General features: G+C 39.5%; 1 protein-coding gene across 1 annotated transcript; it reads left to right on the plus strand.

Moving 5' to 3' along the window:
• The first annotated feature begins 731 nt into the window (after positions 1-731).
• On the plus strand, positions 732-27,100 carry ZC3H6 (zinc finger CCCH-type containing 6). Its single transcript, XM_077336283.1, has 12 exons — positions 732-1,330; positions 5,831-6,014; positions 8,581-8,703; positions 10,699-10,948; positions 13,901-14,013; positions 15,311-15,427; positions 16,049-16,160; positions 16,628-16,737; positions 18,711-18,964; positions 21,130-21,590; positions 22,100-22,342; positions 24,752-27,100. The coding sequence occupies exons 1-12, from the start codon at positions 1,239-1,241 to the stop codon at positions 26,233-26,235; spliced, it is 3,543 nt and encodes a 1,180-aa protein (XP_077192398.1). The 5' UTR covers positions 732-1,238; the 3' UTR covers positions 26,236-27,100.
• Positions 27,101-27,780: the final 680 nt, after the last annotated feature.

Below are 27,780 nucleotides of genomic sequence, written 5' to 3' on the forward strand. Positions count from 1 at the left end.
TTCAGCACGGCTTTCTCCTTCAGGAATCTGGGGGATGGGGGTGGATTTTTCACTGAGATTAATGTAGGTAAAAATGTTGAGAGTGAAAAGTGACAGACACAGAAGTGCAATTAAAATGTTGCCTATTCCATTCCGTAGCTGTAGGCATAGCCGCCTTTAAAAACATTATTTTGGAAAAGTTTCCATAATTATATTTTAATAATATAAACGTATCTTGCAAGGGGGAGGGGACGTGTTGCAAAGGAGTTCGACGGCAGTCCTCCTTTTTCAGTACGTTAACTGAACTTTACTGAAGTGCTATAGACATTAAAGCAAATGGAGACTATAGTAAACAAGCAATACTCTTGGCTTTCCGTCTTTTCTATACATCGCAAGAAACCCCCGCGGCCCTCCCCCCCCCCCTTCTCTGAGGGAGAAAGAGGCGCTGCCTCTTACGTCATTTTTTACTTTAAAAAACCAAGCCAAGCCCAATGTGCAGATTGGCAAGACTAGCGACCAATAGACGCCGTCTCCCTGATCTCCGTCCTTGCGATGCGGACCAATGAGGGAAAGGTTAAGGTTGCGAGCTACGAAGAGCCCGGCAACAAGAACGCGCTCGGTCCCGGCGACCCGGGAGGCGCCAGAGAGAAGTAGCGCTCCTTGTTTCTCTGCGCTGGTGTGCGACGCCAGGCCGCCGCCATTTTGTGAGCGCGCCCAGCCCTTCCCCCACCCCCAGTCCTCCATCCCGCGCGCCATTTCTGTCTTTCTGTGTCGGGCGCCATGTTTGTAAGGAAGAAATAACCAGAGCAGCGCCTCATCCGCGGCCACCAACAGCTCCCGTTTCCCCCGCCCCGCCTGTGTGCTCCCTTCCTTTTTTTCTTTTTTTTTTAAATTGTGCGTGTGCATTGGATGTTGTAGCTCCCCGGGCCGGGATTCTTCCTCCGAAGCCGCCTTCAACTCTCCCTCTTCTTATTTTGCTGAGGCGCTGGGGCAGCCTCATGCCTGGGGCGACCGTTAAAGTGTCCCTCGGTGTTCCCCACTCAGTAAACCGTGAGTGAAACCGTCTTTCGTCGCCTGAGGGGACCCTCCCGCCGCCTTCCCTCAGCAGAAACAGCGCCGTCGCTGTGCGTGTTTTGAGTGTATGGTGTGTGTGTGCGCGCCTCCTCCCTCTTCTCCCAACGCCCCACCACGGGCAGCAGCAGTGTCCTGCCTTCCTCCTCCTCCTCCTCCTCCCTGCATACACAGCCAGAACCAGCACAATGGCCTTTGAAAGCCTGTTCTCCAAGCCCCCAAACCCAGTTCTTGACCAAAACATGCCCGACTCTGACAGGCAACATGCAGGGGATGAAAGGTCGAGTAACGTTCTTCTCTCTCTCTCTATCTCTCTGTCTTTCTCTCCGCTTCTCAATGGTGATAATTAACAGTGATAACTAAAAATGACGGTATAATGTGGGATGATGGTGATAGTGATAATGATGTGTGTTAAAAAATGTGCCTGGTTGGGTTAAAAAAATGGAAGAATATTTCTGTAGCATTGTATGGGTAAAGTCACCTTCAGGGTGGTGGGAGAGCATTTTTTAGTTATGTTGGGGGATGATCTCTTAGAGGTGCATTTTGCATGCATTTTTACATCTCATTTTTTACAAATCCATCTTTTCATAAAATGCACTTTCCTTCTGATGTCTATGTTACATCACCGTTGTTCTTATCCTCCCTGACCCCACTCCCATTTGAAATCAGGGTGTTTTCCCCTATGTATACAAGAATTGTTACTTTTACACCTTACACATTTAACAGAATCTTTTTTTGTGCAGGTGAAGTTCTCTCTGATGTTATCTTTGCCACTTTTCCATCCCATTGAGCTAACAAACCAGAGGCATTTTTTTCCTGGTTGGAGGTCCTATATCTTGCTCTTTTTCCTGCAGATACTTGTTTTATGCAGATTTTTCTTACATTTTTTAAAACCTGGAGTTATTTACCTGTCATTCAATACCATGTATGCAAATATTACTCTTTAGGTCAAGGGTTACAGTGGTATTCCCCAAAACAGACAAGTCTGCTTGTGCTTCCCACAGTCCTCCATCAGCATAAACAACACTGTTTCTCAAAGTAGTACAAAACATTACATACTCCCTGTTCATGCAGCAACACTTTAGGTTGTGTTCTGTTTCCTTGTTTGCTTTAGAAAGAAGAATATGGGTGTACATTAAAATCATTTGCTTAGAGTTACAGTGAATCAGATCTGGGCCTTGTAACTGAACTACATATTAGTAGTCCTTCAGTGAAGTAGTTGTTGCATGTCAAAATGTTAATACAGCCTGAACTTTGAAATTATACTAAGTGCAATATTATTACTAAAAACGTAATGAAATGTAACTTTAGTAGATCAGCAAACACTACTCAAAGAAAAAAATGTTTTAAGTTGCATCCTGTAGCTGGAAGTATCAGTTCAAATGGAAGAGTCTACCACCACTGTGCTAGTGCAAAAATGTTTCTTTTCCAGACAGACAGCCAACAACAGGATTTTCTAGTGTAAACAGAACTTTTAAAAAGTTACTATAATAATGTTGAGCAGCTGACCCTCATAGGGCAAGGTCGCTTGAAATATGTTGGACTTGCACTGAATGGTTAGAGGAACACAGACAAAGTTTTTCAATGTATATTGCTTTGCAATGTATATTCTTAATGGATAAATTCCACTGGTAGCTTTTCATACCTTGGGACATATCTTTACACTTTTCATTTACTCCAAAGTATCCCAATATATAATTGAATGCTTTAATAGGCAGATAATTTTAAAACTGGACCCCCTGAATTAATAGGATTTAGTAAAATTTGTTCCTCATGTACTATAACTCTAATAAAAAGGAAGACCAGAGGTGTATTTCCTTCCTTCTTTTGCAGTGGCTAGCAAGAGGTTTTCATTTTTTTCCTGTTACAGTCTAGGACACAAAATGAGAAAAGATTCACTTTGAGTCCTTTCTAGTGCAGCATGAGCTTACATTTCCTTAGTTCTCCAATGTTATATTTTGAATACAAATGGGCTGTCATTTTTTTTCTTGGAGACTTTTCCTGTTGGGATGTAAAATGCAATTATATACAAATCCTAATACTCAAATCATCCAGCCAGCCATTCTCCCCTACTTACTACAGTGGGTAGAACTAAGTGTCTTCACAAGAGATAGATGTATCAATAATAAAGAAAAGTTTTAATTTATTAATTACAGTGTTGAATAGGAACAATGAAAAAAATTAAGCCTTATTTTCAAAAACTGAGTCCCAGTCTTCAAAGAACAAGAGTAAGGCTCTTTTCCACTGTCCATTCAATCATTAATGCTGCTTGGGAAACAGATATGCTGCCTGTGCTCTTCTAGTTACAAGAATAGAGCCTTCAGATTTCCATTCAGCTCTTCCAAAGCATGTATATGACTAAAATACATATATAGTTATATATACACATTTCTTTCATTCTTCAGATGACTGAATGTTATAGTTACAGTACCAAAATTACACCATCCAAATTCCAGAACTGACTTCTCTGATAAACATTTGACTATTACATTACAGGTATATTTATAGTCTTGGGTATATATGCGTATGCCTATGCATGTGAATGACAGGTACTATTGTGTAGGCCGTAGACCATATTCCATGACATATTTATTGTAGTAAAGGTGGAATGTTCCAACAGAATGTTCCTTGGAGCCATGCAGCCAGAAATCGTTTGACCTGTTCAGCATAATTTCTTTATAGTCCTCACTTCTTTAAAAAATGAATAATGAAGTGACTTGAATGCATCTGCATAGGCCTATTATAACATGAAGGATTCACGTTTCTATTGCATAATTATAGGAAGGTGTTCAACTAGTTATCTCTTCTAATTCATTGTACTGAGGCAGAATATTAAGTACCCCTTACTCTGAAAATTTCCAAATAGAAGATTTCAGGTATTTTGGCAGTTTGATGTAGATCAACTTTCTAACCACTTTTCTGACTATTTCCTTTTTATAACTTAAGATTTATTACTATTTACCTATATATAACCTTTCACACTGAATTCAGTTTTTTTTCTGTCAGACTTATTTTTCTATTTATCAAGTTCCTTTCTCCCCTTAAAAGTACATCAAGCTCCTCCCAGTTGTGCTTGTTTGCTTTAGACAAATATTTAATAACAAAAAGAAAACTTGAGTACAAAGTTAAGAAATGCAAAACTCTGAGAGGCAAGCATATTAGCCTTAACCGGTTAGAACAGTGTAGGATGCCTCAGGGAACAGTAGACAAATCATATTGCATCTTACGTTTGTAGCACCAGCAAATGAGGTAGTGAATCTGTCTGTGGACTGTACCACTTTAGATTGCAAGGTGCAGGATTATTTGATGGAATTCTTCAGCGTGGAAAAACAAACCCCTGCATACAGGCAATATCAGGGAGAAGACCAGGCTACAGCTTTTCTTCTTGCTATCTAGTTATCTTTGTCCATGGAATTTCTTTCAAAGGCATTCCACCATGTTTGCTATGAGCCAGACCTAACTAACCCCTTGGTTGATATTCTGAGCACTGGGGGATCTCTCAGTCCTAGCCAACAGTTGGAACAAATGGCCTCCCTTTTTAAATTATATCATCTTTAAAATCAACTGAGATGATCTATTGTTTGTATTATATACATACAATAAGTGCATGTATATAATTGTACTTGGTTGCTTTCTGCAACACTGTACGTTTTGTCTTTTGAGATATCACTAGAGCCCAAGCTAATCACTTTTTGTCAGTGTTATAATATCTCTTTCACAATTCTTGGCAGTCTTGCACACAAGCAAGTGTCAGACAGGAAAAACATAATCAGGCAATCTTTAAATGAAGATTAAAGCCATCCTGCCCCGTATTTCTCTCACTGAATGTGTACTGTGTTCTTACCACATGAGGGAGCAACAGCTATTCTCTTAAGAACAGTACTATTTTTCTTTTCTTTTTTAAACTTAAGTTTGTGAAATCAGTTTTAGTTATATTGAGCCTGCAAAAACAAATAAAAATAGCTTCTAACTAGTCATTAATGAAAATTTCTCTAAATATTTGTAGAATTCTTAACACATGTAGGTTCCATGATACAACTATCACAGATTTTTTTCCTTTAATTACAATGGGGTTTTTTTGTTTCTAGTTGAGGTATTCTTGAGAAAACACTTCTCTTTAACTGATGCCCTGTACCATATTAAAAAAAATCAATGCTTTTGTATGATTGTCAAAATTTCTATTATACAGTAAACAAAGTGCTTTTAAATATATCCTGATACAATTATTTCAGCAAAGCCATAAGTTCAGAGATGCAGATCTATACCAGGCTAGTGAATAAGATATTTATGATATGCATACTGGCACCAGCTAGCTTATCTTAAGCAAATATGAGATGTATGCTTCCCTATCATTTTTTTCACAATCAAAAACTATGGCTGTATCTTTATATGGTTAGTAGTATAATCTATTTTTCATGTTATAAATATTTCTGTTATTTCTCTATGTTCTTGCCTGTGAAATCATATTTGCTTATTATTTTGATAATAATAAAAAAACTTTAACACTAGCAACTTTGAGCTAGTACTTTGCACACCACCTGGAGATGTCACAGTGAGGGGCTGTATATAAATCAAATAAATATTAAATAAACATACCACTCTTAATTGGAATGCAGATTAAAAACTATATTATGTGACTCTGTAAATGTGTATAGTTTTGATTGAGGAATGTACAAATCTGAAACAAATATTTATTACATTTCCTAAATTCTTACAGAAAAACATTACCCTTTCAAAAATCACATTAATATTAAATCTCAAATTTATACTTGTGAAACAGAGAGGATGGTGAACTTGAGGATGGTGAAATAGACGATGCTGGTTTTGAAGAAGATAAGGAAGAGAAAAAGGCAAAGGTTGAAGATAAACAGAAAAATGAAAAAACACACAGAAAATCTCGGAAAAAACGGAAAAAAGAAAAAGAAAAGAAAAAATCAAAAAGGAGAAGAAGAGATAAACACAAGGTTAGAATTGTTAGTTAACATTCTTTGTAACATGCAAGGAATGATGCTACTAACTTTTCCCCTAATTACCGGAAATTAGGCCAATACTTATGCTGACTGAGGAGGTAAATCAGACTGTCTCAAATTGTGTGATTTTGTATGGTTACAAGTGAGTGGTTATTGAAATAAATTTAGTTTGCTTAGTTAAACCCCAATACTTTTAGATCGTTTCAAATCGTCTGAGCAATGTGGGCCCAGCAGATATGTATTTTTTTAAGTTTAACGTTTAAAGGCTTGACTTTATCAACCTAGTTGGATTTTGTTTTGCTGAAGTACTGCCTTTTTTACATGATCACAGAAATTTGCTTCTACCTAAGTTAATTATGTTAATCTCTTCAAAAAGGATGTGGACAAAATTGTGTGGGTTTAGAGGAGAATGACAAGAATGATCTGGGGCCTAGAGACCAAGCACTATGAGGAAACGCTGAGGGGCTTGGGAATGTTCAGCCTGGAGAAGAGGAGGTTGAGAGGGGTCATGATTGCTGTTGTTAAGTAGTTGAAAGTTTGTCAGTTAGAGGAGGGCAGGGGAAGGTTCCTGCTGGCAGCAGTGGATAGAACCTGCAGTAATGTGTTTAAACTATGTGGAGAATGATATCAACTCAATATCAGAGAAAAAATGCACAGTCAAAGTAGTTCAGCAGTGGAATTAACTAAGGAGGTGGTGAGCTCCCCCGGACTGACAGTCTTCAAGCAGCGGCTGGACAGATACTTATGGATGCTTTAGGCTGATCCTGCATTGAGCAGTGGATTGGACTAGATGGCCTGTATGGCCACTTCCAACACTAAGATTCTATGATTCTAACAGTTTCATGTAAATATTAAATAGCATGACAGAAAGAATTTATCCTTGTGAATCACCATCCTATAACTCATCTGCCTCTGCATCCTGGAAGCACTTAGGAACAGTATTGGAGAATGGTACCCCCGATATAGTCTTAGTCAACTTATCATGATGGTAGCCTTTGAGAGGTACAGCTGAGCTAAAAGGGATGAGTACCTATTAACATTCCTGGTGATGGTCATCCAGCAATGAAACCGAAGCTGTTTTCTGAAACAGTCTTGAAAATCAGTTGAAATGGGCCTAGGTAATGGTTTCATCCAAAACCACTTGCAGCTGAAACAGTTGCACACCTGCTTGAACTTTTTTGCCCCATACAGGAATGTTAGCAACCATCTTATAGTTAATAGCCCTCTAAATCCAGATGGATTTTTTTTCAAATGTTCATACACCATCCATTTAAGAGTAGTTTGCAAAATCCCCTGCTTCAAAAACACTAAAAACTATTGAATGAATGGTCAGTCACAACTCTCCCGGTAGCTTGCCAATGTCTTCAGGCTACAATATGTCATCTAACAACCTCTGATCACTTTGCCCTAGCTGCCTACTGAGATTGAACTATAACAATGGAGACAAGGCAGAAACTGTAATTTTTAGAATGCCTTGTAAATTTGTCACAGTGAACTGCTTGAAGTTCTGAGGAAGTATCAGGACTGATTTCAAAAGCCCCCCCCCCCCCGCATTTGTAATAATGGTTGTTTATGTTCATATGGAGGAGGTGGTCCTTAAAGTATGCCAGTCCAACATCATGTAAGGCTTTAAGGGTTAAAACAGCACCTTGAATTGGGTCCAGAAGGAAGTTTGGAAGCCAGTGTAGATGGAACAGTACTGGAGTGATATGATCCCTACAACCTGCTTCAGTCATCATTTCTAGTTTGGTGTAGTGGTTTGGTGTAGTGGTTAGGAGTGCAGACTTCTAATCTGGCACGCCGGATTTGATTCTGCACTCCCCCACGTGCAGCCAGCTGGGTGACCTTGGGCTCGCCATGGTGCTGATAAAACTGTTCTGACCAAGCAGTGATACCAGGGCTCTCTCAGCCTCACCCACCTCAAAGGGTGCCTGTTGTGGGGAGAGGAAAGGGAAGGCGACTGTAAGCCGCTTTGAGCCTCCTTCGGGTAGAGAAAAGCAGCATATAAGAACCAACTCTTCTTCTTCTTCTATACCAGTTCTAGTTTATGGACACTCTTCAAGAGTAGTCCCATGTAGACTGCATTGCAGTGGGTGTCCTTGGGTCAGTCACTCGCTCTCAGCCAAACCTGTCTCACAGGAATGTTGTGAAGATGAAATGAAAATTGAGAAAACTATATACAGTTCCTCAAGCCCTTCAAAGGAAAAATGGAGGATAAAGAGTGACAGATTGGAGTTGTTATATATATGAATCATAGAGTTGGAAGGGGCCATACAAGGCCATCTAGTCCAACCCCCTGCTCAATGCAGGATCAGCCCTAAGCATCCTAAAGCATCCAAGAAAAGTGTGTATCCAACCTTTGCTTGAAGACTGCCAGTGATATGCAGTACAGCTATGTTAAAATTGGTCTTTATTATCGGTTAATCACTGTGGTAAATTGAGTTCTGAACCCCTGGTTAAGGCTCTTTGATTCCTTCTAACTCATATATTGTATTTTTAAAATATATGTCGTTTCTTGTGTGCACATGTTTACACAAATGAAATGGGTTTTGTTTTTCAGCATAATTCCCCCTCTAGTGATGATAGCTCTGACTATAGCATTGAGTCTGATGCTGAACGCTCAGAAAGACCCCATAAAAAAGGAAGTGGTTTCTACAGGGATTATGATTCCTCGTTTCTCCAGGTATAGTTTTTAAGGTGGACCTACTTCCTTTCACAACATTGTAGCATTGATGTTCTGTCCTATTTCAGATCACAACTTCCATCCTTTCAAGAGTGATGTAGACATTTAATATATTTATTTCATTGAAAATAATACTTGTCTTTGATTTTATAACTTACTGCCATTTTGTGATGTTAATGCTAGGTAAATCAGTAAAAATTCAAGCAATGTTTATTTCCAGCCTTTTCTTGCTTACTATGAAAGCTTTCAATTGTTGTTTTGTGTGAAGAAAATTGATACCAGGTTTTAATGGTGCCTTGATTTTGGTATTGCTTGTGCCATATTTGTTCACAATAAGTTCAAGTAGCATATACTCTCACATTGAATGCCGTTAAGACCTTTGTAATTTCATTGCATCTCAGTACCTAAGAAAAATCTCCACAAGATCATTAACACAGAATGCTCTTTACTGGAGAATAATATCGTGCTTCAGTTCTACTTAGAGAGGACTTTCATATTATTGGGGGGGGGATATATATGGGTGACTTGGATTAGTGTTCCAGAAAATAAAAGGGACCTTTCTAAGAAGTCCATTACTCTTCATAGTAATTGAACCCAGGGTTCCTCCTGTTATTTGCATAAGATGGCTTCATGATTTCCTGACATTTAGTTCCTCATGACCAGTTGCTTTGTAAAAACAGCAGTGCTTGGAATTGGATGTTCTAGTTACAGCTGTGGTGCACAGTCACAAGCTGTTTTATTAATGCTTCCTGTGTAAGGTCAATAGTAACATCATATTAGCTGCAATTTATTTAAAGGTAGCTTTAATAATCATTGCATCCTTGTATGTTTGTTTAATATCAATTAATGGTTCCATCTGTGTAAACCCTTACTTTGCAAAGCCACTTTTAATTACTTAGAGAAATAATCAAAGATTGAATAGAGTTTGCAGCCACATTCAAATAACATTTTTTTAAAATAATAGGAAAGCAGAGTACAAGGAAGAATATGCTCAAGACTTAATTGAGATCAAAATCTCTTCCACTAGTGTGTTACTAATCTACACGTGTTCACATCTCTGGAAGCGGAGATGGGGTGGAACTGTGCACAAGTATTGCTTCATTGTGATAGCTATTGAATATGATGCATCAGGTCTTCCTGCTAGACCTGAGGACACTTGACCTTTCAAGTGTTTACCCCTTCGTGCCCCAATTACTTTGCTGCCAACTGCAATGATCAAATTGCTGATCTGCATAATTTATGCATGCTTTACTGCAGCTTAATTCAGGTTACCATGTATGGATTTTAAATTTTGAATAGGGTCTGTCTGTTAAAAACAACTGCCAGGGAGAGATACTTATGTAGTGTTTTTTATTTCCTATCATTACAAATTTAATGATTATTGGTGGGCAGATGCTAAAATTGGCTAACATTTTCATTAATGGTGCTTCTGAAGGTAGAAATTTGAAATAAGTTTGTTGATCTATGGACATTTCTGTAATGTTAAGAAAGAGTAGTGAACCAGAGGCAATAATGCATGTAGAGGTGGTCATGGGACATTTCAGTAACCGAGATATCTGTTGGAAGAATAGCTCTGCTAAATATGAAAAATCCAATAAGTTCTTGACTTGTCTTGTTAAATTCATGCACTATCATCCCATTAAAACTCCTATTAAAAAACTCCTGTGGCAGAAACAGTTCAAATCCCATGGTGTTATCTAACATCCAGTCGCAGGGGGCACCCTAAGCACCAACTTCATCATCCACAGTAATGGTGGGTACTTCCAATTCAAGATCTTTGTTCTTCTAAAGTCCTATGGCATGGGTGGCCTAACTGTGGCTCTCCAGATGTCCAGGGACAATTCCCACAAGCCCCTGCCTGCATATCATTAGATTAAGCTGTCTCAGTTAATTTGGAAAAGATTTCTGCCAGAGACTCTTGAACGTTCCAACTATTTATAGTAGATGGTATTGCATCTTAACATTCTTCTAATTGTCACTCTCTCTTTGATTTAGCATGGACATGTTTCAGGAAAATACACATCTTCACAGAAAACACAACATAATAAAAAGTCAAAAAGCAAGGACTATGAGGATTACAGCACGTACAGTGATGATAATTTTGGCTACAATGAAGATGAAAAAGAGGATTTTGTTGACCAGTTAAAACAGTATAGACAAGCTAAAGAAACATCAAATGCTGATTTAGAACCTCCAGTTTCAAAAGAACCAGTGAAAAAGCAAGGAATGAAAGGGGTTCATAAAGGTAAATTAGCACACCCATGTGGGATCATAATTAATAATGAAATACTGTGAGAGTTCATAGACTTTTCTGTCTGATGGTTTGGATTGAAACCTTTTAGTGGTTGAGGCTGCACATTCACTTGCTGTAATTTCTGGGCAAAAGCTATATAATGGCAGTCCAAAAGTACTGCATTTTCTGCATCCTGAAATGTTTATGCTTTGGCTCACTCATCCTTCCTGCTTGGTCTAATGATTAGGAGTGTGGACTTCTAATATGGCAAGCGGGGTTTGGTTCCGCACTCGCCCACATGCAGCCAGCTGGGTGACCTTGGGCTCACCACAGCACTGATAAAGGTGTTCTGACCAAGCAGTAATATCAGGGCTCTTTCAGCCTCACCTAACTCACAGGGTATCTGTTGTGGGGAGAGGAAAAGCCACTTTGAGACTTCTTCTGGTATAGAAAAGCAGTATATAAGAACCAATTCTTATTCTCTTCAGATATGTGCACTGTCTTTATTATTTGCTGCTTTTCTGTTCCAAATGAGTGCTTTCCTATCCCCCCCCAAAAAAAAAAGTCAGTGTGCAGAATGCCCTTGGGTATACAGGATGTGTGTTTTTGAGGGGGGAACTACTGTACAACAATACATGGATACTTGTACAAGAGACTTTTCTGCTTGTTTTTCTATTGCAAAATTGTTTTGATAAGGGAATTTATACTGCATTACTCTAGGAGGAATTCCCAACCAGGGGTCCATGGCCTTTCCCCTCCTACCTTAATGGACTTGGCCATAAGCTATGGAACTGGCTGCCTCTGCCCAGAGGGCTTGGTGGGTAGGCTGTGGGTGTAAAAATCAAAGGGGAAGAGTTGGTTGTGTTGTGGTATGAGGGACCTGGGCAATCCTCTCAGCTCCTGTCATTATTTCAAGCCACCATGAGGTAGAGCTCTTGTAGTAGTAGTAAAGGTATTTGAAGAAGAAGAAGAAGAGTTGGTTCTTATATGCTGCTTTTCTCCTACCTGAAGGGGGCTCAAAGCAGTTTACAATTGCCTTTCCATTCCTCTCCCCATAACAGACACCCTGTGAGGTAGCTGAGGCTGAGAGAGCCCTGATATTACTGCTCGGTCAGAACAGCTTTATCAGAGCCGTGGCGAGCCCAAGGTCACCCAGCTGGTTGCATGTGGACGAGTGCAGAATCGAACCTGGCATGCCAGATTAGAAGTCCGCACTCCTAACCACTACACCAAACTGGCACCAAATTTTTTTTTTTTGGGGGGGGGGTGAAAGGTACAGGCAGTGATGTCACTTCCAGTGGCATCTCACTTCCAGGGGGCATGACAGTGAGGTATGTTAGCTGGCATCACATCCGGGGGTCCTTGAATCCTGAAAATTTATTTCAGGGGCTCCTCCACAGTCAAAAGATTAAAAAAGGCTGCTCTGTTGAGCCCCTTTAATGTTATATCTAGCTATTTTATGCATTTCTTACTGCAAAAGTCTGTAGTTGCTGTAATCTTCTGGTTAAATCTGCTTACTAACCTGAGCAACTAAGACATCTATTTTTGTATGTGGGCTGTTTTTTTATTTATTCTCACTATACCTTCTCTGCCTCTCTCCCAGTTATACAATAGCCAGGTCTGATGGTAAACATGCATTTTTCTCAGGGAATATTACAATCCATCAAGGACTAAATTCCTAAAGATTAATCTGCTCCTACTAAATTCTTATTTCATAGCTTGCATTTAAGCACATATTGCTTTGTGCAAGCTAGAATTAAAACTACTTGAGCCACCTGACTCCTGTAGTTCTAAAATGGCAACAGTTTTCACAGCTTGTGTTTTACATTATGTGTTTTTGGACCCAAATAAAGCAGAAATACATAATAAAATTTACATAGGAATCTCTTGACATCCTAAAGTCTAAAATGATTTTTTTTAGTATAAGTTTTCATGGACACATACTTCGTCAGATGCAATTTGGTAGATCAGTGGTCCCCAACCCCTGGTCCGATGACCGGTACCGGTCCTTGGATCAGTCGGTGCCAGGCCGCAGCTTCTGCTCGTCCTCCTTCCCAGCTGCTGCCTCAGGGGCTGCTCTGCCACTCTGCCGCTGGCTCACCTTTGGTGTTCTCCGGCGGCTGCCATGACTGGGGCTCCCCCTCGGCATGGCACTGCGCAGCTGCTGCTGGCAGTGCCCCCCAGCCAGTGGCGGGAAGTCAGGGGCGCCAGCGGGAAAGCAAGTGGAGCAGGGGCTCAGACGGCAGCAATGTCCCTCGGCAAAAGACTACCCCCCCCTGGGCCCCAGTAAAATTGTCAAGTGTTGACCAGTCCCCGGTGATAAAAAGGTTGGTGACCAGGGGCAATTTAAAGACTAACAACATTTATTCCAGCATGACCTTTTGTGAATTAGAGTTCACTTCTTCAGATTCTTATGGGAGGGAGAAATAGGTATCCAAAGAAGTAATTTATTTAATAGACCCATGCAGCTACCCCTTTTAAAATATCACATAGTTACATTAGTTTTTGAAAAGCAGGGTTAAGGGGCCATAAAAATTAGTTTCATAGATATTTTGCTACCTTGATTTGATTCCACCTTTCCTTTCTCCCCAAAATGTTGATCTAATAAATTTTGTGCAAATTTCCAAAAAGTGCCTCTTTCCTTGTTTCTTCTTTCTTAATCCAGTTGCGTTTTCCTCTCCAGAAAAGATTTTCTAAGTAAGGTTTGTGTGTATATGTATGTGTGATTTATCTTCTATGTTTCCTTTTCCACTGAGCCTAAATACTGAAGTAAGAGAATTGAATATAACAAGTTATTAGATCAGAAAAAAATATGGCAAAGGTTTTTTCAGGGGAATTTAGAAGATGCAGTTTTACAATATCAGAAATCATTGTGACATTGTAGCACTGACCTGGCATGTAGGACCTTATGTGGTACATTGATCATTACCTCAGCCAAAAAATGAAGTGATGTTTTTTTCCCAGGTGCTGCACAAACTGGCAATAGCTATGGTATGGGCCGAGGCCGTGGCATTCAAAAGAAGCTGAAACGTAAAGATCGCGGAAGGGGAAGAGGTGCAAATAAAGGACCTGAAGAGGTAAATGGAGTCAAAGTGGTTTGTGTTACGTTAAAATCACTGGCAGTCTTCAAGCAAAGGTTGGATACACACTTTTCTTGGATGCTTTAGGATGCTTAGGGCTGATCCTGCGTTGAGCAGGGGGTTGGACTAGATGGCCTGTATGGCCCCTTCCAACTCTATGATTCTGTGAAAATTCTGGAATTTTATATACTGAGAAAACTTAGTGCTATGACTGCCTTTGGTGTGGTTATAATGTGATTGTAGAATTCTATTGGTACTTTTATAAATGATTATAATTAATTTATTAAGCAGTATTATAACAAAATGATACATGCAATGATCATCTTTTGATGCGCTTAAGCTGTGGAAAGGGCAGTATCAATATTGTAATATGAAATAGTAACAAGATAAAGATCACTGGTCAGCAGGCAGCTGCTTTTACCAACATAACGAGATTATGTAACTGGCTCTGCTGAAGTCCATCGGTCAATAGCAATAAGATTGCTGTTGGCTATGTTAGCACAGCCTAGCACCACAACAGATTAGCCAGTGTCTTTCCAGTGTCACACAGAATAACCAGTATCTTTACAACCTTTATTGTGTTTATATTACAGGCTATCCTTTAGAGTGGGATAACTATAATTTCTCTTTGAAAAATAGGGAACTAAGACTGTAGGCCTCACAACATGTTTGCAACAGAGGTTAGGTATGTCTTCCATATCTTGTTCCTTAGAAGGGACCATACTGACGAAGTTATTGTACTCTCAGATATCAGCACTGAGAAACTTATGCATGATTATCTTGATTACCATGCTGTATGTGTACTACTTTAATCCTTGTTACAGGTAGAGGAAGCTCTTGTACAAATATGTCAAACATTGATGACTTCATCAATTAGAATGTTGATGGCTACTGACAGAAATCTTTATTTAACCTTAAGAAGCTCAGCAAATTATAATATCTCCTTTAAAAATTTGAATTACGTTAATTTGGAACACTGATCTCTACCAGCAACACTTTGGTTTCTCTTTGTAAAGTATACTGAATTCTAGGGGATTCATTGGCTGTTTTGAAAAAGGATTATCATTGGCTGTATCTGGTTGTGACACAGATGTAACAGAACTGATTTTTGCTAAATATTCCCTGTCATGTAAGAAGATCATAGTCTGATGAAGGGTGCTTGCACCCGAAAGCTCACGCCTTGATTAAATCTTTGTTGGTCTTAAAGGTGCTACTGGACTTCGATTTAATTGTGTTAATTTGGAACGATACCTACAAGGAAAATCAGCTTAAAAATGAAAGTTTGTTTTTATAGGAAATAAAGCCAGTGAAGAAGTGGCCAACTATGAGTCAGGCATTCATAAACCAGCATACTGTGGAACACAAAGGAAAACAAATTTGTAAATATTTCTTAGAAGCACGATGTATTAAGGTGGGTATATAGCTATACTCTCTTTTTCCGGCATGTATACATTTTATTCTAGGTTGTTCAATAGAAAGAATCCATTTAATTTTGAGAGATATTGCATTTTTATGTATTTAGTAATTTTCTATTGTAGAAATTTTGTATTGATCTCATAAAAACTATGTTCGAATGACGTTATTTTGTCTGCATAGCATTTTAAATGTTTCTGTTAACTTTTTAACTTACTTTTGAACACACTGAAGATGTTCAGTATAAGTATGAAAGTCATGAACTCCTCTTTGGAAAATGAAATTGTTCTGATTATAGCTTTGTAATTAACATACACATTCTTGCATCACAGTGTTGCATCACCATTAAAAGACTACCTTCAGCAATACTGATAATGACAAAACTGGCAATACATTCGGAATACAAATAGTTTTTGAATTACCATAAGACAGTTTTATGGTTGTTGTTTTTTATAAATCCAGAATTTGAATGTGCTGTTAAGTTTTGCTTTATTTTAGAAATCCATTTCAACATTTTCAGCTCACCTTACTAAAATTTACCAGATTACTATTGTAAACTCAGCATGAAATATAAGCATTATGTACTTGTAACTAATAACCTCTTTTTGTATGTACACAGGGAGACCAGTGTAAATTTGATCATGATGCAGAAATAGAGAAGAAAAAGGAAATCTGCAAATTTTATATACAGGGTTATTGTTCCAAAGGAGAGAACTGTATTTACATGCATAATATCCTTTGACAAAAATATTCAGATAATATAATTTAATTAATATATTTGAAAACTTGGCTTGAAATGCTATGTAAATTGATACTTGCAAAGCAGTAGGAGGAGGAACTTTAGATCTGTGCTTGTTAGGAAGTAATTATATTTAAAGTAGTTAGTTATAGTACATTGTTAAAATATTTAAAATGCTGTGCTTTATCTTGCCAGTGCTTGTTTTCACACAATCAAAATAATAGAAGAGGGGATGTTTTTAGACAATTTTCAGAATACCCTATACCCCCTTCACCATTTCCTCATCCATATAGAGAATCTGATGCCCCCTGACATAAAATGGTCCAGCCCACACTAAAAAGAATCCTGCATACTTCAAAGGGCTTCTTATATGCCTAATTTCAATACTCTCTGTCTAACAAAATGCTAAGCAAGTTACTAGAAATGTTAGCCTTGTTAAAATTCTTAATATTGGTTTACATGAATTTCCTTGCAAGTTCTACCATACAGGAGCAAAGTGTTACCACGGTGATAAATGCAAATTTTCTCATGATCCACTAACAAAAGAAACAAAAGAATTACTTGATAAAGTAAGTAATGCCTGTTATCAGGATATTTAGACTCATACAAGAATCTGAAAAGTTTGTGTCAGTTTTCAAAATTTTTAAAAAGCTAGTGATTAACCTGGTTTGAACATGATTTTCCAAGGATTCTAAGCAAATTTAATTAAACTTCAGAGCATCTAGCCTGTTTAAAAGTAGGCCTTTGTTTTGCATTTAATACATAAAAAATTCTAAAATAATAAATGACACAAAAGGGCTATATGTTTTCAGGAATGATAGGTGCTTTCATGGTGACATTGTGGATGCCAACCAGTTGTTCAGAGCCTCAAATCTGTACAACTTTTTTCCATCAGTCAAGCCTAGAGAAAGAAATTTCTGATTTAATATGAAGGCTATTTCCCGATTGGCCCCAATAATGGGAATATGTTACATCTGTCTCTGTTCTTCTTTTCTTGTAGCCTTTTTCAATTCATCTTCCATTTTCCTGGTTTATATAGTTTTTTCCTCTGGATTTTGTTTCAAAATACTTTTCAAAATACAGCTGTTCAAGGCAGCCTACAGAAACTAATGTTAACTAACAAAATACCAATTAAAAACACTACATAAAAAGCAACTAGATGAAAGTATACACACATCGTGCCTCCACTACAACAACAGGCACCAGAGATTGCCTGACATCAAAACCCCTTTGGACGAAACAGAATATAAGTGTTGAGACAGTTTTCACCCAAAATGTGGTTGGATTAATGTCCTTACAACATCATTGATCTGATCTGATTTACAATCAGTGTGGTTTACAAACAGAATTTAAAGTTCACTGCCATTTCATCTATAATGGGCAGAACAGTCTCTTCCAGATATTCTGTCTTTTAAACAAACACTATATCCTTCTCTGTCTGGATCTAGTTGTAGGCTGTTACTCTCTACCATGTTATTAAGGCACTTGCCCAGGACATGGAACAATGTTTCTGGTGAATTCCAAGTCATCAGTTACAGTTTTCTGGGTATGACTGGTCAATGAAGAGTGGGACCTGTTTAACACACTATATTTTAAGTTTCTGGTTTCAAGTTTCAAAGCTGCCTAAGAAAATCAAGTCTCCAGTATGTCATAAGTAGCAAAATCCAATAAGATCAAAAGAAATGCATTTCATTTTTATAAGTGAGATTCTGATAAGCTCACTGATGGGAATACATCTCTCTAGATGAAGCCTGAACTTGGAGGTTCAAGAATGTTCTAGGAAGGGCTTGTTTGTCCATTTGTTTTGCCAGGCAGGATTCAGTCTTTGATCCAGTATTTAATTTCCTAATTATGGTTGGTCTTTCTTCTCTAGGTATCTAAATAATTGAATTATTGTCTTTAAGGCAGGATTTCTCAACTAGGGTTAAATCCTGGGGTTTCTTGACAGCATTGGAAGGGCTTCCCAAATGGGTGGGAGTAATTTTCTATATATTGAGTGATATGACCATATATGGTCATGTTGACCCCCCAGATGGCCAGTGATGGGCCTGGTTGGGGTGGGGAGGGGAGGGGCCCTGTGTGGGCATATACACAGCTATGCCTTCCAACTGTATTCTGCACGATCATACCATTTCTGGGGTTTCTTGAAGCCTGAAATTGAGAAAGGCTGCTTTAAAGAAAAAGACAGCACCTTTTGCCTACCCCAAAAGTTAAATGAAGTGTAAAACTTCATGTTTGCATGAGGGGCTGTGTCATCTCCTTTATCTTACAAAAGTACTGAACTTGCTTAGGGGAGATTTTGCTAGGTGGTGCCAAATAATTTTGCTTGTTACTATTAGGCCTATACTATATGATGGTATTTTATTCTCACTCCCCTTCTATGAATTTTTATCATTATGAACTTTGTTTTGAAAATGTTATAATCTATTTGTAGCCTCCAAAATACAGAACCCAGTAAGGAGTACAGTGGAATTCTGTAATGCTATTGAGAAGATGCACCCGAGACATTTATGACTTTTGTTACATTGCATGCTTCTTTTAGGTACTGAATACTGAAGAAGAGCCACAAAATGATGATGAGAAAGAACTGGAAGAACTTAGGAAGAGAGGCATAGTTCCTCTTCCTAAGCCACCTCCAGGAGTTGGACTTTTGCCAACCCCACCAGAACCATTTTCATTTACTGAGGAAGATACAGAAAGCTTTCAAGATCTCTCTGGTGAATTCAAGAAAATACCATCTCTCTTTGAGATAGTTGTGAAGCCTACTGTGGATTTAGCACACAAGATTGGAAAGACGTAGGTATTAGAATGGGATTTTAATGACACTATAAATGGATTGAGGAAATTAGCAGCATTACTGTAAGCTTGCAAAAAGATCTTCAGAAGTAGAGGAGATATGGAACACATGCACTCTACCTCACTGAGTGCAGCACTTCCCTTGTCTCCCCCTTGTTGCTTCTTACTCTTCCATGCTCAGCAACAGCACAGTATGACATAACTCTAATTCAGTGGTTCCCAACCTACCTGATGGTGCAACCCCTTTTGGGTCGCCAAGGCCGCTGCAGTGGCGGCGGCCTCAGAGATCTAAAGGGGGTCGTAGGGTTGCGTGCTGTGGCATGCTGGCAATCACGGAAGCCCATGGTGGCCAGCGCCATGGGGGGGGGGCAGCACTGGTGGTGGCACGCCAGCCAGCGCCCGCACGCAGGCACAGAGCTCTAGAGTCTAGCACGTGTTTTTGTAGCAGCTGGATGTGCATCTCAGCTCAGCTGCCTCGGACCTCATGAAACCGCGGAGATCTCCAAGATGGCGCAGCAGAGGCCAGCGCCATGGTGCCATCGCCACCACCTGTCTTGGTGACCCCCGTGAAAGGGTCGATCAACCCCCTCAAGGGGCCGCAACCCCCAGTTTGAGAACCGCTGTTCTAATTGGAGAACATGTTTAGTACCAGTCAGAGTACTATAGTAAAATTGTACATCTAAGCTCCTTTCCCTCCTCAGACTCTCTCCTTCCCAGGCTCCACCCCAGATCTCCAGGAATTTCTTCGACCAGGGTTGGCAGCCCTTCTCCAAAAGTCTCTATCTTTGGGAGGCTGGAAAAGTGTTCTGCTTGCTCCTGGCCAAGGGATTTTCCATTGCTTGGTTTTCTCGCTCTCTCTTTCTATCTCTCTTTTCCTATCTGTCTTTCTTCCCAGTGATGACCCAAAGTGGCTTCTACAAATGACTTTTACAAAGAACATATATTTTTATTCCTGTTTAAAATATGGCCGCTGCACAACAACCAAAAAGAAGTGTGGGAAAAATAATATGTTTTGAATTTACAGTAGACCTAACTCCAGGAAAGAGATGTATGTTTGTATGGGGAGGGGGACACTAGGAATGTGGTCTGGGAGCCGGAGGGACTACAAATATAAAACTTCTATCTTGATTTGTAATCAGTGTTGGCCAGTATAATTAGAAGCTACGTTATAGCCTCTGAATAAAACATGATTTTGAAATATGTGGGCAGCTGTTTTTTAGGTTCTTAAATAGCATATTGGATTTATTTTTTATATATTTGTAGACCAACATAATTAGAAGCTATGTTATAGTCTCTGAAGATAACATACTTTTAAAATATATGAGCAGCCATTTTTTAGGTTCTTGAATAGCCCAAAAAAGTTTGGGAACCATTAGGTTAGAGCTTCCCTTAGCATTTAACCTATCGTTTTCTTGCAGCTTCTGACAGTCACCTTGTCCGGTAGTAGAGGAGATTTTGTTTTCATCTTTAAATAGACTTCTTCAGTATTTGAATATTATGCTCATGCTCTTTCAAAACTTATACATTGATTTGAAATTAGTGTAGGCCAACATAATTAGAAGCTACATTATAGTCTCTGAAGATAACATAATCCTTATCCATTGTTGTTCCTCTATATGCTTATGAAACAGCCTAGGGGGTGGGAAATGTCCGGCTGTCCAAGTTAGAATAGGGCCAATCAGAGTGCAGCCAGCTTTTCCCTGATTGGCCCTGCCCCTGCAGCTCCCGCCCTCCATCTCTGGATTCTAGCCCCTTTGCTCTCAGACACCTCAGTGCCAGCAGCAGGTTAGGGGCCCTGGGCAAAGGGTCGTGGTGGAGGGCTTGCTAACAAGGGCCTCTTGGCCTGCTAGGCTGGGCCTGCTCACAAGGGCCTCCCAGCCTGCTGACTGCCTGCTAAGGAGCTCTGTCCCAGGCCTCCTAACGAGATGCCCAGCCCCCAACTGCCCCACTTGTTCTGGCTGGGAGCTGCAGCCCGAAGCCACCTTAAGCTGCCTGGCCAGGGGAGGGGGCCCTTTCAAGGCCCGTTCTTAGGAACGGGCTTTGAAGCTAGTTTTGAAATATGTGAGCAGCCATTTTTTAGGTTCTTGACTAGAATAGTGGGGGGGGGGTGCTTGTGTTAGTGTGTGTGTAGAAAATGTTTGTAACCTGTTAACTCTGTTTTACAGCCCACCAGCTTTCTATAACAGTACATCACCACCAGGACCAGATTTTGAGGGGAATGATGTACATATGTACAATGCAGAATCAAGCCCAGGACATCATGTACCATCAGGATTACCAGGTTCTCCTGGGCATCCTTGTGCAGGTCCAGCAGTGCCACAGAGTCCACCTTTACAACCAGTTCCTCCTGGTTTCTTAGGCCCCCAGTGTCAGGCTGGTGGACCCATGCATGGACAGCAAGGTGGTCCTCCTTTAACACCACCTGGTGCATCATACAGCTGTGCAGCTGCTCAAGAGCATATGGCTAACATGCCAAGGGACAATCATTGCCCACCTGGGCCACCTTATCAGCAAATACCTAGTGAAAGGCAGCCAAATATCGGTTATGAAAATGCAGCCAATTTCTATGACAATTATTATTCACACCAGGCTGTGCACAACTTCCAGACAAATAATAACAGCTGTGGTAAGTGTGAATATATAAAACATATTCCTTGCTTAGAAGTAGTAGTAGTTAACATAAACTATTGTGGCTGTCAGGAGGAGTATAGCAAGGTTTGTGTGGAAGGTGGGTTTAGAGATTGCACAGACTCCTAGGGATGCAATATGTTTCTCCACACAGGTTTTTTTTCCTCCCTGTCTTTCTGGACCCAGTAAGTTAGAAATCATAGGATTTGTTTTCACTCATATGTGTCCCTGTAGTTTTACTATCTCGTATTCAGTTTTAAGGAAAACTTAAGTACTCTTCAGGGAAGTCATTGGGATTTTGGGTAACCTACCCTCAACTCTAGCTTTTGAAAGTCTAACCTTGCTATAGTCTTTTTATTGTGTTGGCTGGTCATACTAGAGAATGGTGGAATATTAAAAGGTGGTATTGATGTAAAGAGAAACATCAAGTGTGATGTTCGGTATTTATTCTTATTTTTGTGCTTATATCACAACATAAATACTGATTATTTGTAATACTGAATGCAGATGGTACATGGCACGGAGAATTTACAGATCTTCAACCTCACCACATTTCTTCAGATTCACATAACAGTGGGAATGAATATGAGTCAGATTGTGCCCCTCCAGCAGGACATAATTCATCTATTCATGTACCAGATTTTCTTCCTGCAATGCAGAAAGCCCTTTTTGTAAGGCTCAGTCAAAAACAGCAAGATGATGGAGAAAGGATGAGCAATCAGTGTCAAAGGACACAAAGTAGAGATGAAGGTATTGTCAGATTTTGCACTAAATACACTTTGATATTATGCTTACCCACAGTTACTCCTATTTAAAACATTGTGAACATTTTAAGTTTCGATTCTGTTTGTTTTTGTTTTCCTTCTGGTTTTTCTACAATGTGCTTTCATATATTGCAAATGTAGCCCCAGATGGGCCAGAAAAGGAAGTCTTCTGTGACCTATTCTATCATGGAGATTGTTATCTCCCTCCTCCCCTCTTTCCTCCACAGAAAAATCACTCTTGCAATCTCACAGTTTTTACTTTTTCATTGTAGTCCTTGAGGATTCAGGAGGGAAAGATTGTGTTTCTGTAGTCTGTAGAACAAATATTTAATTCTTCCCCAAAGCTTGTGAATGTAATCATGCTTACTGTAGATTTAGAAGCCAAGATAGTTGATAGTTCTTTTTAATAGTCACTATATGCATAAGTGTGCATTGTTAGACTTGCCTCATTCAAAAGAGAAAGGTATGCTGCTAAACAAACTCTCCCCCAGATGAGCTGTTGGTGATGTTGCTTATTCTTCAGTATAATACTGAGTTAATCTTTAGGTTCAAACGTTTCAAGAGCTTTCCTTAATATTTGGCTGTTGGAAGAAAAGGAAGTTTTGAAATAGTAGGGTGAGAGTAGAGAGGAATTGAGAGAAGGCAGTTTGACTCTAAACTGATGTGCTTGGTATAGAAATACACTTGTCACCTTTTCCTCCTTTTGCTGATTTCTTCATAGCCTTAAGAAGGTAATAGAGAAACTTTGTGAGCAACAATTATGTTTTCATATAAGTCTAGCCTGCTTTGGATTCTTCTAAAACATTTTACATGCTTATGTATTGTAGTATCTGAGTGTGCAAAGTGCTCAGCATGTGAATATAACACTTCAACTTAGGCTTGCAGGACTAAATAGAAATGAGCTATTGCTGCTTGTCTCTTGTACGCTGCGCTTCTGTTGATAGATGGCAAAGATACTAGGGGCCATTCTGCACCTGATAAAAATAGTGACATTCTTACCTTGTGAAGATGCCATGTTTTTTTGCGTTTTGCATTACTTTGCCACCTTCCTGTGCCCATCCAGCAAACCTCAAACATCCTCCATTTTAAAGTGCTAGCTGGGGAATCACATAGTGGATTCCCCAATCTATGTAGCACGAGCTACAGGAGAACAACCAGCAAGCCACACGCCAAGGAAATGTATGGAGGCCAAGTAGTGCTATCTGCACCTCCAATGTCCTGCCCTCACACCCACCTCCTCCCAGGGATGTTGGTTTTGTTTTGTTTTTTAAGTTAACTGTCTGGAACAATGAATAGGCATTCAATTGTGCATGCAAAGCAACAAAAAAAATCCCACAGTTTAAACACAAAGCATACCTCTCTAAATTCCCCCAAAAAATCAGGAACAAGATTAATTTTTTAAAGATTACAAACTCATGATTCCATAAGGAGTGGAATTATAAAAAGCACGATGCATCTGAGACCCTAATGCCAAAGGATCTGTGTCCTTGGTCACAACCAAGTTTTTTTTACATCTTCAACAGGAAGTTGAAGCACGAACTTCAATCACTTCTACAAAGAACTGCATAAAGATCTTAAATCTACTGACAGGACTATTTAGATTGTTCACAAACAATATATTTTTTCACATATTTCACATAATGGCCTCACTGTGATGTATTATATTTTTTATGTATTGTAGGTGTAGAATTTTTCAATAAGGTATTTGTGGACAGTGAAGCTTTATGATATATATAATTGGCCTTTCTAAACATGGGCTTTTAATCTACATGCTAGGATTAGACAAGTGGGGACCCACAGCAAAATGTTACAGATTGTTTCATCTTGCCTAAAATAGCTGCAAAGATGGGACTTTTTCCTCTTTACAGCCTTGGGCGAGAGGATAGAGAGCACCCATTGGCACAATCCTAGCAGCTGCTCTGTAACCCACACAGATGGCTGCGAATGATAGACCTACAGGGAGGACGATCTTAGGGAGGGAAAATCCCGTTCTCCTCTGACTTCCTCTTTGTTTTACACCTTCTCAGATAGGAGTTTATGGGAGGAGTGAGATGATTGGCAAAGAGGGCTTGGATCTGAAAGCATTTTAGTCCGTCCCGTCCCTGCTGTCACTAGCCATCTGATTAGAGCTTACCATATGATGGTGCCAGATTTATAAGTAGTTGTTTCCTTGAGCAAGGAACCCTGCAACGTGACTTTAAAAATGTCACAGTTGTTGAAACAGCTCCTTTATCTGCACATGGCTTCATGCTGCATATTTTTGATCCACACTGTTGGGGATAAGTTCATCATTAGACACAGTAGTTTGCTTTGTTGGTAATGATACAAATTCTAGACATTGGTTTATTTTAGTGGTCCAGTTACTGAAATTTCTATTGTGTGTTTCCTTTTCTAGATGATAACGTAAACTGGTATTCCAGTAGTGAAGAAGAAGAAGGAAGCAGTGTTAAGTCAATACTAAAAACTTTAAAGAAACAAAGTGAGACTTTTAGAAATCAGCAGTCCCCAGAACAACAGTTGCGTATTATGCCTACTGACCCAAGACTCACTAAGGAAAGAGGTCCAGGAAGTCAGGCTGTTGATCCCAGGCTGAGATCGGCTTCAAGATCAAATGCCAGGAAACTTTCGGAGTCAGGAACTTTGGACCCAAGGCTTGCACGAGACCCTAGAATCGTAAAAAGTAGTGAAAGCAGTCATGCAAGTTCATCTGCTAGCGGAGCAAAGCTAGAATTGCATCACACACACACGGGTGTCAAGGCTGTGCAGAAAGGCCTGGATGAGGACGATGAAGATGTAGAGCGGGAACTGAGAGAGCGAGCCTTTCTGATACCATTGGAACCTCTACCTGGTGTAACAATACGAGATCCAAGATCACAGCTGAGACAATTCAGCCACATTAAAATGGATATTGTCCTGAGCAAACCCAACTTTGCTAAGCATATCGTATGGGCACCTGAAGACTTACTTCCAGTACCTTTGCCGAAGCAAGATCCAGTTTCCTCAATCAACTTACCGCTTCCTCCACTCATAGCTGACCAGAGATTTAATCAGTTACGCAGTGTCAAAACCGATCCTATCCCATCTGACCCAAGACTAGCAGCAAAAGCAAAAAATAACACAAATTTATCAAATAGAAGTAGCTCATTGGACCACTTGGCAGATTCACATCCGGGCAGCATTGCAAACAAATTAGGAGATCCTCGCTTGCAGAAAAGTATTGACCCCAGACTTCACAGGGTGCCTAGTACAGACTCCCACCATGGTACAATGAAAGATTCTCTGCCTCCAAAAACTGACCCCAGGTTAGCAAAATCTGGCACTGGTATATCACAGTCCTCGGAAGCTGCACATTTTAAATCTGACTCAGATGCATTGCCTCCCTATGCTCCTAAACTATCGTCTGCTAGTGCTAGAATGGGCACCCCTAGCTCACTCCTTAGCGGCATTAGTTTGTATGATCCAAGAAATCACACTTCTTCAGACTCCTCTCCACCTAATTCAGGGGAGAATGGAGAAAATCAGAAAAGGGGTATTTTGAAAAATGCTGGCCAAAGTGAAGCTACAGAAGAACAGTTGTCTACAAAAACACCTCCAAACATGGAAAAAAATCTGGAGATGTTTGGAGAAGCCAATGCAGATAAAGTTGGCAGTATCAGTAAATCTCAGGCAAAACACTCCAGTGCTGCTCCAGCAGTGCACAATCTTCCCATCCAAGCTCTATCAGGGTTAATCAGGCCACAGTACAGTGATCAGAGGCAAGCAAGGCAGCCTGGGCAGATCAGCCTGATGCAAGAGAGTGATGCGAGCGTGGAATCGGACGACAAATCTCTAAAGGAGGTTTTCAAGACATTCGATCCAACGGCTTCACCTTTTTGTTAGCTGTTAGTTTATTAAGACTTTCTACCATTGTGAATAATGCAGGATTCTGCAGTTTTGTAACTGGTTTACCTCTATGCTTTATTTATTTTTAAATTATAACTAGGAAACACTTTTGGGCTGCTATTTTCAGAACCACATGCAGTAATACATTATGCTATAGTGTTTGCCAAGCTTGGTATTTTCAATATAATTTCCCCATTTCAGGGAGACTGATCATGGGTCTGTTAAAAAAAAAAAGTATATCATGTTAGATTTGAGAAAAGCACTTTCATTGTAAATAATCATTAAGAAATCAATTCGAAAACTTGTATATGTGTAATTGTCTTTTCAAAATCAACATTTAGAGAATGTTTGCCACTTTTGTATGGTTGTATAGGTTCAAGCAATATAATGTACATTACTGTGAGAGACACTATTTAAAGACAATTATCTGATCTATCAAGCCAAACTTGCTAACTGAAATATAAATATTGTTCTTTTCTGAGCATTTGACACATTACATCATTTTTTATTCATGCATTCAATATTCTTAGCTTAAAAACTGTATTGTGTATTGTTTAAAAACCAACTTTTTAAAGTATTTTATTCTATTCTGTATATAAAAGAAAATTCAAAGGACATAATTAGAACATTACCGTTAAAGCTGAAAACTCAAAATTTTCTGTATAACATTGTATTTCCTTTTTATTCATGTATACACTCTTCTCAATTAGTGCTATGTTACATTGTGGTGTTTATGTACTCAGTGTATTTTTGTATTCAACTACTTAATTTGTATTGCTTTTTTTGTATTGATGTAACTACAGTAATCTGTATTCATGTACCTATATGACATTTTTAACAAATTAAAAAAATAGTGAAAATATGTGGCCTTTTGTGGACTAAATAAGGCTAATACACTATTTGGTGACTAAATGATAGTCTGTTAGTGTAGCCAATATGAAATAGATAAGCAATTTCTTCAATGTCCAAATTCTACAGTGTTTATTAGAGTAAAAATTTCTTTCTTTGAATTTAGGGGGGGGGGATTTCCACGGAGGACTGCAATTGTTTGTTTATATAGGACAATTGCAGAAAACTGAAGAAGTTTCCAGATCATTCTTTTAATCAAAAATGTTAAAATGTGTTCTCTGTACTAGAAGAAGAGTTGGTTCTAATATGCCGCCTTTCTCTACCCGAAGGAGACTCGGCTTACAGTCACCTTTCCTTTCCTCTCCCCTGTGAGGTAGGTGAGCCTGAGAGAGCCCTGATATCACTGCTCAGTCAGAATAGTTTTATCAATGCCGTGGCGAGCCCAAGGTCACCCAGTTGGCTGCATGTGGGGGAGTGCAGAATCGAACCTGGCATGCCAGATTAGAAGTCCGCACTCCTAACCACTACACCAAACTAGATTGAGCCAAATACCCTAGACCAGTGGTCCCCAACCTTTTTATCACCGGAAACTAGTAAATGCTTGACAATTTGACTGAGGCCTGGGGGGGGGAGTAGTCTTTTGCTGACGAATGTCGCCACTGACTGATCCCCTGCTCCACTTGCTTTCCCGCC

The sequence above is a fragment of the Paroedura picta genome, chromosome 1, assembly GCF_049243985.1.
Source record: "Paroedura picta isolate Pp20150507F chromosome 1, Ppicta_v3.0, whole genome shotgun sequence".
Classification (NCBI taxonomy): Eukaryota; Metazoa; Chordata; class Lepidosauria; order Squamata; family Gekkonidae; genus Paroedura; species Paroedura picta.

Coding starts and splice junctions, on each gene's coding strand:
- ZC3H6 (XM_077336283.1), top strand. CDS start 1,239: ATGGCCTTTGAAAGCCTGTTCTCCAAGCCCCCAAACCCAGTTCTTGAC. Junction 16,738..18,710: donor CAAAAGAATTACTTGATAAA/GTAAGTAATGCC, acceptor TGCTTCTTTTAG/GTACTGAATACTGAAGAAGA. Junction 18,965..21,129: donor GCACACAAGATTGGAAAGAC/GTAGGTATTAGA, acceptor TCTGTTTTACAG/CCCACCAGCTTTCTATAACA.